This window comes from Acomys russatus, chromosome 8 (genome assembly GCF_903995435.1).
Source record: "Acomys russatus chromosome 8, mAcoRus1.1, whole genome shotgun sequence".
Lineage (NCBI taxonomy): Eukaryota > Metazoa > Chordata > Mammalia > Rodentia > Muridae > Acomys > Acomys russatus.
Genome location: NC_067144.1, coordinates 40,871,008 through 40,885,595, shown reverse-complemented (window position 1 = coordinate 40,885,595; position 14,588 = coordinate 40,871,008). Strand labels below are relative to the sequence as shown.

Here is a 14,588-nt window from a genome sequence, read left to right as displayed (position 1 = left end):
TAACAGCATTTTCTTAACTTCCAAGCAGTTAACTAATAGGAAGATATCTGTGTTTATGTGTGTGCATGGCTTCCTGTATGTGTATGTTGGTGTGGGTGTGTTCCTTTTTGTCTCAACCAGGGGTTGATAGTCGATACATATCTTTCACTTAAGCTTTCACTTGATTGTTCAAGCTGGGCTCTCACACTGAACCTGGACATCACTCACTTGGCCAGGATGACTGACCAGAGAGCCCCAGGGAACAGCCTGGGGACACAGGCGTGCTCCACTGTGCCTACCCAGCTTTTTTCCCCCTTTATTTTTGAGAATTTCATACATGTATACAATGGAATATGATCTCAAATGCTTCCCATTTTCTCCTTCCAGCTCCCCTTATGTCCCCATCATGCACCCTCAGCTGCATGTGCATGCCTTTTTTAAATAATGATTTTGTTGACTCATTGAGTTCAATTGGTGCTGCCTGTGTATGTGGCTGTAGGGCTGTCCTTTTGTTTCTGTGCTCCTCACTGGCCATGTGACCTCTGTTCCAGTTCCCCAGGTGAGGTGTGGAGCAGCAGTGGCACTGTGTCATACAGCAGTCCCTCCACACCTCACCTGGAGAAATGGAGTGGAGGTCGCATGGCTCCTGGGAAGCTCAGTGAATTTTAGTCCAAATTTGTGTATTCATCTACCCTAAGCTGTTAATCATTGATAGAAATGAAAGGACGAGAACTTAATCATCAAACATTTCACATATGCAAAAAGAAATGCTCATAAAGAAATTATCTCTATAGATATATACATATCTATGTAAATCTTTTAAAATTAAGAGTGTTTATTATTGGATAGGGAGAAATGGAAACTTTTATTCAATGTTTTTTTTTTTTTTAATTTTGGGAACAGGTATGTTTTATTATGTATTATTTAAGTCTCTTCCTAGAAGGCTGTCGTATAAAATTGCATCTAGTCATTTTAGAGTTTCTTCACTTACTAATGAAATTAGGAATTTATATGTTTGGTTTTAACATTGTTCGTGTGAGTGGCCTCTGTCTTCTGACTACCATGTGTTTATGTATAAGTGTTTTATAAGATCATAAACATATCAACTTTAGAAACAATTTTCTGACCTCGTTTTGATTTTGAACAAGCAGCTTTTTAAAAGCTGAGTTGTATTTAGGGCTCACAGAATCCTAACCCTAACCCTCCTGTTGCTCACAGTACATTATATTTTCACTTTGCCTTGTGTGGATTTTGCTCAAGTGAGGGTTTGATTATTTCCTGAAATTAGCGGTTTACCTAAACCTGTTGACTAATTTCCATTTATTTGACATGTGTTATTTTCACATTAGAGAAAATCCAGGCTTAATGTTTTTCTCTAAAGCAAATAGGAATAGAGATGATAATGTTGTATTTCATGTCACTTAAAGTTCTTCCTGGAGTTACTAATGTGAACATTATCCTGACGGTATGTGGAATTGTGTTGCATATGTTTTCTTAAACAGACCTCTTCCTTCTTTTTAGAATTTTATAGAATCTTCTGTCACACTGTTTGAATCTGACTTAGAAAGTGGGAAATTTATTGACATTACAAATCAAGAAATTTCTGACTTAGAAGAAATCGGCTTTGGCAGTGAAACAAGATCCATTCATGTGAAGAGTGGCGTGTACGTAGTCCCTGCCCGAAGAGCCTGGGGGAGTCAGTGGGGCTTAGAGGTGTTAGCAGCGCCCTTCTCCATCCTCCTCTTCTCTCCCTACTAGGTGGGTTGCCTACAGCCAGAAGTTCTTCTGTGGAGATCAGTACATTTTAGAGAAAGGAAAATACAAATGCTTTTTCGACTGGGGAGGATCAAGTAACGCGATCTTGTCAATCCGACCAATCCAACTGGTGAGTGAAGTAAGGGGCAGAGCAGTGCCAGAAGCAGAGAAAGGGCAGAGTTGACTGTATAGAGCAGGGTTTCTCAACCGTCTCAATGAGGCGACCCTTAATACAGTTCCTCCTGTTGTGGTCACTCCCAAACCAGAACATTATTTCCATTGCTACTTCATAACTGTAATTTTGTTACTGTTATGAGTCGTAATATAGACATCTGTGTTTTCCAGTGATCTTGGGCGACCCCTGTGAAGGGGTTGTTAGACGCCCCCACCCCCCGCCACACACACACACACACACACACACACACACAGGGATCGATTCACAAAGGTTGAGAACCACTGGCATAGAACATTGTTCTAAAATGATTAGATTCTCTTTTGTGTATCTGTACACAGTAAATAAAATATCACATGTATTTCTGCGGATGGCAGAGGGGTTCGAAGATTGGAAAGCACACCTGAGGCATCTCTATAGTAGTTCCGGTTCATTGATGGAGCACTACTTAGTTGTTCTGACTTGTCCTATTTCGTGCTGACGAGACACTGTATGAGTAGGGACTGTCTAGATGGCTCTTGATCTCTCAAGGGAGAGAATCATAGCAGCGTGGTTAGTGAGAGGATGGAGGGTGTAGGTTGTGCTGGGAGAGGTGGGGGGGGGGTGCGGGAAGGGCGCTCTGTCTGTCGCCAGCAGTTAAGACCTTGCCCAAGGAAAAGGTCCCTCTGGTACCTTACAGGGTTCTCCAAACAGAAGGAACAGCCTTGTCGTACACAGTCACGGAGTGTCGAACATGGTGACCCTGTGATAAATGAAAAGCACCAGAGTGGCCCGGATGCCTGTGCCTTAGTGTCAGAAACTGAGGCCCTTTCTAGAATGCACCCCGGAGCTCGTTTCTCCTAGCTACACTAGTACTAAAAACAAACAAACAAACAAACAAACAAAAAACTAGTCTTGAAATTCCCATGGGGTCCTGGACAGGTGCAGGAATTTAGGAACTCGGTGAGACCATGGAAATCTTTTTCAAAGGATAATTTCAAAACATCCTGATGTCAGCTAAGATGAACGATGCAATCTTTAAATTATTTTAATATGTCTTTCAGGAACCACTCGGGATAAATGAGCCTTCACATTTGGTATGTTTCAAAATATTCTTAACTTATCATTGTCGGGGCTGTTTACCAAAAGTGTTCACACTTTCTGAAATCTATCTTTTCTTGAGATAGCTTCCATGTGTCTTTGTGACAAAGCAAGTCCCACTGGGTGCCTGTGAGCAGAGTAGGGGTCTTTTTATTAGCTGGGTTGGCTGGGACGTCTCACAGCACCCTTCCCCGTCGCCAACCGAGCTGTTGCTCTGACCACAGTGGGTCCTTGGAGCCTGTGCCTCTTCTCTGTCTTTCTTCTTTTTCTGTTCTGTCTCTGTTGTCCCCTCACTCAGACAGACCACGTATCTATCACACTGTTTCCAGAGCACCCAGGCTTAGAAAACACGTGTACTACATTAATTGATTTATTTTCTGGGGAGCGGTGTGCCCTCCTGGTGTGGTGTGTGTGTGTGTAGAGGTCTGTGTGGGAGAAGGTTCTCTCCTTCTACCATGTAGATTCTGGTGTTCAAACTTGGCCGTCAGGTTTGGCAAAAAGCATGCTTACCCACTGAGGCTTCTCCTTGCTCTGTGCGTGGATTTCTGATACTTGTATCAGTTTTGTTTTGTTTTGTTTTTTTAAACTCTAGTAACCTTAACCTTCCCTTCCCTCCCCTCCCCGCCCCCCCCCCCACGCTCTTTCTCTCTTCCACTCTCCCTCCTCTTTCATGTGTGCTCCTCACGTGTCGTGTGTGAGTGTGTGTGTGAATGTGTGTGTCGGGGTGGTTCAAAAGGGATTAGGTAAGATCCCAAAGTGTAGTGTTGTTTCATTGTCTGCTGTGATCTAGTGATTAAGTGTGGTTAGTACTCATTCTGTGAGTATTAACCTCGTGTACGAACATAAAACCCGAGATTCTGAATTTAAGTCGGTGCCTTTTTCACACAGATGGAGGAAGGAAAGGAGACATGCTGTAGTTTCTGTTTTCAAGGTTTTACATGAAAGAAGGACCTAGACGGGAACAGAAGAGACGCCATAGAGGAGGAAGAGAGGCAGGAAAACACTGCTTTCTCTGTTCCTTTTTAAACAGCCTAGTTAGAAAACTCGCCATCTGACGGATGATGAGCGACACTTGCTGCCCTGACACAGTGGAAGTGGATCGTGGTCCCGTGCTCCTGTCAACTTCCTCACGTTTCATTTCAGCTTAGTTTAATCATGTTCCCAGGCACTGGAAATGCTCTCAGGGTTTTATTATTTTCTAGTTAGTTGAGGCCTTTTGGGAACAGTTCCTTCTTGAACATAATTGAGTAGTTTGTACTTAGAGACACTTCCTGCCAGAAACATTAATTCGGAGTTTTGGAAACCCCCTATTATTATTATTATTATTATCATCATCATCATTATTTTTAGCACATCTTTTTACACGAATCAAAATGGTGTATGTAGATAAAGAATTTAATAGGAATAATTTCAATTTTTCTCCTGAGTTTCTTAAGTGCAGATAAAACACCCCATTCTCTTAATTTCATTTTCCCCCTCCTAGCTCTTTGCTCTTTGTTTTTTTAAAATGAACTTTAATGTTTGGGGGGGCAGATTGCTAGACTTTCTTTACAGTGTTTCCAGGTCAACTTGAAGAAGGGAAACAGCAGAAAACGCCCAATGAACCCAGCTACACTTCATTTTTTTCCTCGCTGTGTCTCAGTTATTGTGAAGTAGACTTTCCGGCGGGTGTGCCGCAGCCGGTGTTGGCTGGTGTTCGTACAGAGCCTCTCTGTTTACACGGCGTCTGACCACCCCACCTCCCTATATCTGCCGTCAGGCTGTTGTCTTAGTTATGTTTCCATGAACAAAACCAAGCAAATCTTGCTGTGTTCATTCACATAAAGTGTTTTTTCCTGTCTGAATAAGGAGGCAGTTACATTTCAGGTCAGACAGGGAATTTTTTTGCTTTATGTTAATCACCTCAAGGGAAATTTCAAGCCCACTGTAGGGGGAAAATTCTAAAAAAATGGGTAGAGGGTAATATATAGCATGAGAGTTATAAGCATGCAATTGGTGGTGGTATATCTAACAAATACTAAAAGCACACCAGCCCTGATGGAGGAGCTGCCTTTCTCCTGAGACTGCAAGCCGAACACCAAGTCTGATTACCAACTCAAGATTCCCCTGGCATAGTAGAGCCACATAATTAGAGGTGATGTTTAATTTTGTTTTTATTTTTCCCCAAACAAAACAAAACACTAAACAGACTATTGATTCTTGTGGTTATTTCTATGACTTAAGCAGGTGTCAAACATCATAAATATTACTAGGTCAAATATTATAAAATGTAATCTCTTTTCAGGAGAGGTTATTCTCTATGAATTCTAATCTCCTCCCCCTTTGACCTGACCAACCACCGTGGGTGCCTGAGACCTTTCTCAAGTCTATTTATGAATATAATTGTTTAGAATTCTTGAAATACTGAGCTATCATTGTTCTCTGCTCACAACTGTATCTGAAAAAGAAACAAAAGAATTTCTTCTGTCCTATAGCTTAGCTTTATCGAGCTTTGAAGTGACTGGGGGTTTATAGTAGTTATGCTTGCTGTTATCATAGAGGGCAGTGGTTCTCACCCTGTGGGTCGTGACCCCTTTCAGGGGGGTCATATGTCAGAGACCCGGCATATCAGATATTTATATTACAATTCACAATAGTACAAAATTATAGCTATGAAGTAATATTGTGGTTGGGGGGGGGGGCACTACAACAGGAAGAACCGTGTTAAAGGGCCACAGCACAAGGAAGAAGGTTCAGAACCAGTGATGCAGGAGGATTTTTATACAATCAAGGCCCAGAAACACCCAGGAATAACTGTTTAAGCAAAGATAATCTTGCCTAGGTGATCAGAAAGATAAGATTGTTGTAGTGTATTTCATTGGTGTGAGTGTTTTATGTAGGGTGTAATTGAAGAGTGGAAACAGGCTTTTGTTTATTTGACAGTCCTTCTGCATCAATGAGGATGGTCCACATTGTCGGGGGAAGTATTAGAGAGAACCTCTCTTAGAAATTATTTTAGTGTTAAAGTAAATAAAATTAGTTTGAAAGTCCCTGCTGATCCTATGAAATAAATTAAGCAGGCCATCTGTGTTTTGTCAGTAATTAAGTTACTGGGATTTTAGTTTGTTAAGTTAGGCTCTATTACATTTTCTTAATGTGTGTTGTAAATGAAAACTACAGAGTAAGATGTATCTGTGCAAAATCTTAGTCATAAGTGCTCATAATTCCTGCCTCAAGAGGGTAGTTTTAAGGAAGAGACCTGGCGCTGTGTGTGAAGAGATAACCTTGTCACCACACAGCCGAGTTTCTTTTTCTTTTCTCTTCTTCCCTCCTTTCCTTCTTTCCTCTCTCCATTTTCTTGCTTCTGTATACTTCCATGGAGGAGACTGGTAGGAATAGACACGCGCTCACATGGTCCATAATGATGCCTGTGGTTGATGGTAACTCATACCTTGTTCTTCTGTTTGCTTAGTTTCTAAGCACCAAATTAATCTGCTCTACATATTTGTTGCCCGTTAAAGTCTAAAGGAAAATACTATAGTGCTTTGTGTAGCTAGGTTTTCCTCCAGCCTTAATTATTCAAAAACAACATCACTTAATTTTATTAGGAATGGAAACTACATCTTAACTGTTCACAGCTGCTGGGCTTCGATTTGGCTTCTGATATCCTGAGGATACTTTTTATGGGTGGTCTGGCCTGCACCATTCTCAGAGTATTATAGTGAGAGTTTTATTCTGATGATGCACTGATGAAGTAGCCAAAATGAGGTGGTAACTTTGTAGGTTTCGTCTAATGCTGACTCAACCATAAACTTTCCCATTTTAGAGGTAAAAGAAAAATAAACTCGACTATATGTTGAGCCTAGCTTTTAAATGTTTGTACAACAATAATTTGTCAAAATGCTGTTTGTGAACTTAAATTTCTCTGTGTATGAAGACAGACTAAGGACCAGAAGGGGCTGCTAACTGAACTGTCTGAACTATACTACACCTGCATTATTGGTGTCTGGTTTTTGGCATTTCCTGACTTCATGGTGAAATGTTGGAGGGGGGAGGAGAGGAGAGTGTAGGGTTTTTTTGGGGGGGAGGGCTGAGATTGAACTCATGCATGCTGAGCAAGTTCTGTATCAATAGTAATGCCTCTAGCCTGAATGAGAAAACAAATATTAAACCCATTAATACATGAAAAATATACTCTATAAACCAGAAACACATGTAGTGAATAAGGCAGCTGTGAGATCATTTTCAAGTAGTTTTCCCAGTTTGTTCTGTGACTTTTGATAGTGTTTGCAAGCTGCAAAAATCTCTACATTTTCAGAAGTTTGTGCCTCATGTTTTATGAATCTTTATATCGTGAAGCATACATCTCGTTTGGGGCTTCGGCTTTTGTTGCCATCCTGTCTGCCTGAGAAGGAGTCTGATTGAAATGTGGTGGATCTTCTCCTTAAACCTGGGAGCTCCCTGGTGCCTGGTGCTTCAAACACAGAGTGGTTTCACAACAGGAAGTCACACTGTGAAAGCCACAGTTGGTCAGGGAGCATTGGTGCTCTCACTTCCCGGCTTTTGGCTGATGTTTGATATCAGACCAAAGTTGGGGCAGAATGGGGCTGCCAAGAAACAGATCCCATTAGGAGAGACAAAGGTGGTGAGCAGCCACTGCCCGAGGAGACTTGGTTCTAGTGTGCCACTCATTTATTACAGTGCATTTCTTGCTGCCTTGCAAGCCTGCCAGTGCACCGTGCCCCTTGGACCAGGCCAGTTAGAGTCTCCAGAGGATCATGAAATATACATAGGGCCCATTACTTTATTCTTTCTCAATTTTGATTCAAGGATTCTAAAGTTGCACCTTGTTGTTTTTCAGTTCAAAAGGGAATTTTACTTGGGATTTCGTTGTTTGTTTTACCTTGACAAAAATTCAAGAAGAAAAATGGTGTCATGTTCATCTATAAACTGTACATATGAAATATTCTTTTCAGAAAGTAAATCCATAGTCTAGTGTAGATGTTTCTTCATCATAAATCTGGGGCTGATCCCATGCAGGTCAATACAAACTATGATGAAGATGATAGCTATCAACATTTCATCCTCATGTAAGGAAAAGTAAAGACACTCTGAGGAGAGTGTCACCATTCTCCACATAACTGATACTAAATAAACCAAGAATCTAATGTCCTGCTGAACGTGTATGGGTGTGTTAAAGTTGACTCACTTGCGATGAGGCTGACCAGCTATTTCACTGTCAATCACTATTATGTTCTCACAGCTTAAGGCGTTCAGTAAAGCAGGCTTCCAAGGCGAGTGTATAGATTTCATAAAAGAATGTGCTGACCTGACCTCGTTCACGCCATCATCTTTTAAGGTTCTCCGTGGCTGGTGAGTGTGCCCCTGAGTCTTCTGTTCTTACTTAATAGCCAATTTGTTTTGTTTTGTTTTGTTTTTTATCTCTCTCTCTCTCTCTCTCTCTTACTTTGTTGTTGTTGGTTTTCAGACAGGGTTTCTCTGTGTAGCTTTGGCTATCCCAGATTCGCTTTGTAGGCCTTGCTGGCCTTGAACTCACAGAGATCCACTTGCCTTTGCCTTCCTGAGTGTTGGGATTACAGGTGTGTGCTGTCTTCGCTCAGTGCAACAATGTCTTTTGTATGTTTACAGTACAGCACACTAAAGTCCTACAAAATAGCCATTATATATGTCCAGGCAATGCAAGAAATATTGTTCTTGTTTGTTTAAAATATTTTTATATCTGTCTCACAGACAAGGAAGCTAGATTTGGGGTTAGAGTTTTTGAACCTTCATCTCACACTTCCAATTGTTTTTGCCATTTGTTTAAAAAAAAAAAAAAAAAAAAGACTTTAAATCCTTTTTTTCCCCCAACTCTAACAACATACTTGATCTTTTTCACATATGATACTGTATGTGATTCCTTGGGTTGAAGTGTAGTCATTGTTTCTATAATAAAATATAATGACACAATATTTACTATTTTAGCCATTTTAAATTATTTATTTTATGCATAGGAGTGCTCTATCTGCATATGTGCCTGCAGGGCAGAAGAGGGCATCAGATTCCAGTATAGATGCCTGTGAGCCACCATGTGGTTGCTGGGAATTGAACTCAGGACCTCTGGAAGAGCAGGCAGTGCTCTTACCCGCTGAGCCACGTCTCCAGCCCCTACTTTAGCCATTTGTAAGCCTGTAGTTTGGTTGCATTCCTCGTATCTCCAGTGTCTACCTAATAGTACGTCTGGATCCCTCAGTGCCCCTTCAGAATCTCATCGGTTTCGCTCCTCCTTTTCCGGATTGCTTGTCATTCCCTGCTCTCATTTTCCTTACCTGTTGCCCGCACTCTGCTTATTCCTCCGCCTCCACCAACACTCACGCAGCCATCTGTGTTATCCTTTGACCAGATGGTAAATCCTGCCTACGCTATGGGCTGGGCCCATGGTGCCTTACCCTGTCATGGCCGCACAGAAAGGAATGGCTACTGTGTTTAACTCAACGACTAGGTACAGTTGAGTTGTGGTGAAACTTTATTAAGGTACATAGAGATTTGCATTTTATATGTATCATGAAGTAGCTTTCTTTTAGTTTTAAAAGCATTTAAACTGTAAAACACTTTTCAGCTTGTGAGCTGTATGGAAATAAATGGTAGGACTGTTGGGCACACAGTCTGGTTTGCTGAGCCTTGCAAAGGTTGTAGGTCTTTGGTAAACAAAGCCAGCAGATGCTATTTATTTATTCCATAGGATATGCTAAAAAAGAAAGAAAGAAAGGAAAAAAAAAAGAGAAAAAAAAGAAAAAAACTTGCATACGGTGGTGGCACATCCCTTTACTCCCAGCACTTGGAAGTCAGAGGCAGGTGGATCTTTGTGAGTTCGAGGCCAGCCTAGTAGTCTACAGAACAAGTTTCAGAACAGCCAGGGACACAGAGAGAAACCCTGTCTTAAACAACAAAACAAAACTCTCATACCAATACTTAAGTCCAGTATATATTATTTCAGCAGTATCTACTTCTCTGTGCCTCCTTAAATGACTTTGAGGAAACCTTCACTTTTGCTTGCTTGCATTGGATGAAAGGCATGTTTGCTCCCCACCATCCCAAGCCACTGCCTTTCCCAGTTGCTTTTCACCCGGTACACTATTCATGTACTTTCTTTGCCGTCTTGTTCTCCATTAGGCTGCAAAATTATAAGACTTGTTTACTGCTCATCCAAATATATTTTTCAGGTCCAACCCAAACATTGCCTCCTTGACCTCAGCTCTCCCCCATTCAAGCAGTGTTTTCCTTTTGTGTTTCTTTATCACTCTTCTAATGCGACCTTTTCTACATTTGTTACTGTTTTCATATGTGCTTCCAAAGGGTTTGAGAATTTTACAGCACTAAAACAAAGTCTTGTGAGTTCAGAAAGATTATCTACCACTCTGTGGTCAGAGGGAGGAAGATATGTAGCAAGGGCCTGAAATAGTTTTAGTACCATTTTCTGGCTTTGAGTTTCTTCTCCACTAAAGTGAAAAAGAAAATGTTCTGAAAGACGAATTTTCATTTATCAAGTAAGAAGCAGCACTGGAGTTTTCCTAGAGGAAAACCTTTGTTTTCTCTTCTGCTACTGAAATCTAGGACACATTAGCTACATGTGCCTTTATATGCTGGAAGTGTAAGTGTAAGACTCTAGTTAAATGAAAAGATTTTAGAACCGTGGAGGTTGTCTGAGCACTGAGGTTTTTTGTTTTTTGTTTTTTGTTTTTTTTGAGAGACCTAGCTGTGGGCCTAGTCCCACGCCTTCCCAGCTGTGTAACTCTAGGTAAGTTGGGTCATCCCCAGGGCTCAGACTCCTTGTGTACAAAGGAGGAACAAGGACAGCACCCCTCTCGAAAGGTTGTTTTCTCCCCCTGGTGCTGCGAATTGAACATTGGGTCTTACTCAAGCCAAGCAAGTGCTCTACTACTGAGCCCTACTTCAGAGGATTCTTAAGCAACTAGAAATAAAATGATGCAAACAAAGGAATTTGATTCTTGCATAGCACATTAAAAACCCTCAATAAATGTCAGCAATGACGTGTTCGTTACATAGGGGAAAAAATGACAGTAAATTGCAGAGCTACCCAACATTCGTTCTTATGGTAATTCAGACTTAACTTGGTCTAGGTAAAGTACAGACAGTACTGCCATTCTTAAATTATAGGGCTAAAAGTTAAACACACCCAAGCTAAATTGCTAATAGCCAATTAATGTTTCCCTTGGGTTCCTCCTTTTGAAAGGGCACCCTTAACCAGGTATTTGGTTTGTGGTGTATTGACTGTAGCTTAGCATGAAGGATTCACTTTAAAAAAAAAAATTCTCTTAGCTGTCTGATATTAAAAGTGACAGATACACTTTAAAATAAAACTAGCCCCTAAAATAACTCAATTACTTTGATTAATCATCACCATAATTTAATCCCAAGCCTTTTTACTTGAAGACACTAAATTTACAAGTGTCATTGGTGTAAAGCAGATGTCTTTTTATTTCAGATTTCAACTCTGACATTTAGTTGATGAATCTAATGAAAATCATATTAACTTTTATAATCTCTAGTATCATATGTTGACTGTAGAAATGAACTTGTACCTTCAGTGTAAGCAGTTATTGAGGACACCATGAAATCATGTATGTGACTCACTCCTGGGGCCTAGTAAACTGAAACTCAACAAGAGTAGCCACTGTTTATTGACCAGTACTGTCCAGCACTGTGACTGCTGTACCTAGCTTCTATAGCTGGGTGATAGGACAGCCCAGAGTAATTTGAGCGTCTTACTGCTTCTCTACTAGCTGGCTCCTGTATTACCAAGAAGACGTTTTCTACCATCAGTGTATACTGGAAGAAGGCCTCTACGTTGACCTTACTTCCTGCGGCTGCCCATCAGCTAGGGTCAGAGCACTCAAGCCCATTGACTACGTGAGTAATGTGCCGGTGTGTAATTGTGAGACAGCTGTGTTAGTGCCTGGGGTGCTTGAGAGGCAAGGATTCGAGTCGCTGCACCACTACCTACCTCTTTAACTCTGGGCAAATTGGGTGATCTCTCAGAAGTCGAGCATGCTAGTCTGCAAAGGAGGCACAGTGCTCACATATACTTAACCATCTTCTTAACAAGTCCTAAGTACGGTGATGTGCATGAAAGAAGAGCTTTTTGAAGAATAGTTTATAACGTGAAGTTAGAAGAAATATTAGCAATGGGAAATGCCACACTATAAAAACAGAAATAATTTAATTAGTGGTTATTATGAAATTGAGGTTCACTCATGAAATCCAGCCAAAGGTGACTTACAGGAATGTAATCCTCTGTAAACAGTAGACTAATGTAGACTTGTGCTTAAATCTCAGTGTGGTCTTTTCCTCAGCTTATTTGACGTTTGGTAATTTCTCAGCTATATCTATAACAACAACAACAACAACAACAAATGACTCTATAAAGCCACCAAAGTATTAAATGAGATGCTTAAAAATTGTAAAGGCTGCTTACTTATAAAAGGGATAGCAGCATTACATTTACATAGTAACTGAGCCACAGGACAACTTATTTGCTACTCAGGTTTCCAGTGTATATTAGGACATGGAGTACCATTAGCATTGACTTCAAGCTTGAGATTTAAGAAACTAGGACTTTGTCACCTAGTCTGTGCAGAATTATCTGAGTCCTCATGGAGGCTCAGCTTGTAGAGTGAATAAATTCTTCTTTGCTATAGATGTGTTCAGAAATTTCAGCGTGAGAAAACCAGCACTCAGGGCTGTCTGTTTGGGGTTTCTGTTCTCCAAGAGCTATGTAACTGAAGTGATGAGAGTCCAGGAGACATCAAGGTTCTTGTTAAAATGGTTCTCCAAGAGCACGGCCCGTCAAATCTTGAGATGCACACAGAATTGATGAAAAGCCCTACATGATAGTGGGAGTGACTCGGGCCTCCTGCCCAGGGATAGCGTCCATGCGCAGCTCCTTAGCTCGGAACCTTAGCAGTGCCACCTTGTTTCCCAGGGCATTCTTGGAAAGAGTATTCTTGGTATCAGGCTAAGAATAGCATCTTGGCTGGGGAGTGAGAATAGAAACAGCCCCAAGGACACTAACTCGGGAGGAGTAAGTGGCTCTGAGTGCTTCCTCTTTCAAGGGAAGACCACTAAAATGGTAAGAGGCACAAAGATGGAAAAGTGATGTGCTCAGTGCAGGGCTTGACGGTGTTAACAAAGCATTGGACTCATCCACATTTACAGGGAAAGGGATTTTATTTTTAAAGGCAAACTTACTGGACACATCAACAGAGATATTATCTGATGCTAATTAAAAAGAAAACATGTTCTAAATATGAAAATGTCTTATTAAAAGGTATTTGCAAGACTTTTAATTTGGTGAACCAATCAGGTAAATTTTAGGTAATCTGTACAAATGCTTGAAAAGTCTGTGAGGGACATTTTCTGCCCATCAGGAAGAACATGTGAAACTGATTTAGTTACCAGAAGACTAGTTTCTAAGCATGATAATTTGGTTACAGCAAGGTGAGTATGTTGAAGTCAGTATACCTTGGGCTACCACCCCTCATAAGGAGCCATCTCTCCAGGTCCCAGTCAAACAGTTTCCATGTCTCCTTTCCCTGGAGAGTCCCAGACCCTGATCTTGTTTCCTCACCCCTACCACTTTCTTTGTTCCTCCACTGTGGTTTTAGGATGATAGACCTTTCTGTATGTGCCTAGGGCACCACCCAGTGTGATTCCAGATTCATTCTGGGAACCGATTCTGTCCCGTTGTGTTAAGGTAATGTATAAGCTAATCTATTGGTTTCGTTTTGAATGATGAGCACTGCAGCTTCCAGGGTCATTGTCTGCAGCTTTGTAATGTCAAGACTTAGTGCCAGATACCACAGTGGTGTCCCACTGAAGAGCCTTAACTTCATCTTCATATGGGATCAGCGTGTTCTGCAAATGAGCGTTTTATTCAGGCTAACTTCTGTCTGTAAAGATGGATGTTACCGCCAAGAGGTCCCGGGGTGTGTAATCTGTAGTGTCACAATAACTTCACAGTGAGAGGGGCTTCCCAGCCTTGTTTATAATTTCTTTCCCACCTATGTGATCTGGGACTGTCTCTTAATTTGTCAAGGTCTTAGTTCACACCTCAGAAAGAAACCAGTTACAACGGGTATTTTCAAATTGGTATCAGCTTTTTACTTCTAGTGCAGATAAATATATTAATAATAAATACAGTGGGCATGGGAAAAAAAAAACCTCTGCCCTAACTAAGTTTTCACATGGTTAGAGGGAATATTTTTGTCAGCGTTCACAGAAGTTTCCAGGATCTTTGTTCTTTTTAACACAGGTGTTCACAGGGTGGATTTTTTTTTTCCATGTCTTCTCTCAGCAGTCACAGAGCAGTTGGGTGGCTTCCATTTGAGACTGAGCACTGATTGTGGGTTCAGTTATAGATTGTTATGTGTCTTCCTGGCGGACGAGGGTGATTAGATTGTCTTTGATCAGGGTCATGGCTGTTTTCATAACGGTGGAAAGAAAAAACCATCCAGAGAGTCACATCAGGTGCTTCTGCACAAACGAAGCGTCATGTGTCCACTTCTGCTCAATGGCCGACAGCATTTTATGACAGAGTGTCATC

At 41.1% G+C, this 14,588-nt stretch overlaps 1 protein-coding gene across 1 annotated transcript in view; it reads left to right on the top strand.

Moving 5' to 3' along the window:
- The window catches only part of Crybg3 (crystallin beta-gamma domain containing 3), a 100,757-nt gene that overhangs the window by 66,188 nt on the left and 19,981 nt on the right, over positions 1 to 14,588 (top strand). The window contains exons 13-17 of the mRNA XM_051150100.1: positions 1,501 to 1,643; positions 1,738 to 1,864; positions 2,950 to 2,982; positions 8,229 to 8,338; positions 11,770 to 11,896. Of these exons, the coding sequence (XP_051006057.1) occupies positions 1,501 to 1,643; positions 1,738 to 1,864; positions 2,950 to 2,982; positions 8,229 to 8,338; positions 11,770 to 11,896 (540 nt within the window). The remainder of the gene's footprint in view (positions 1 to 1,500; positions 1,644 to 1,737; positions 1,865 to 2,949; positions 2,983 to 8,228; positions 8,339 to 11,769; positions 11,897 to 14,588) is intronic.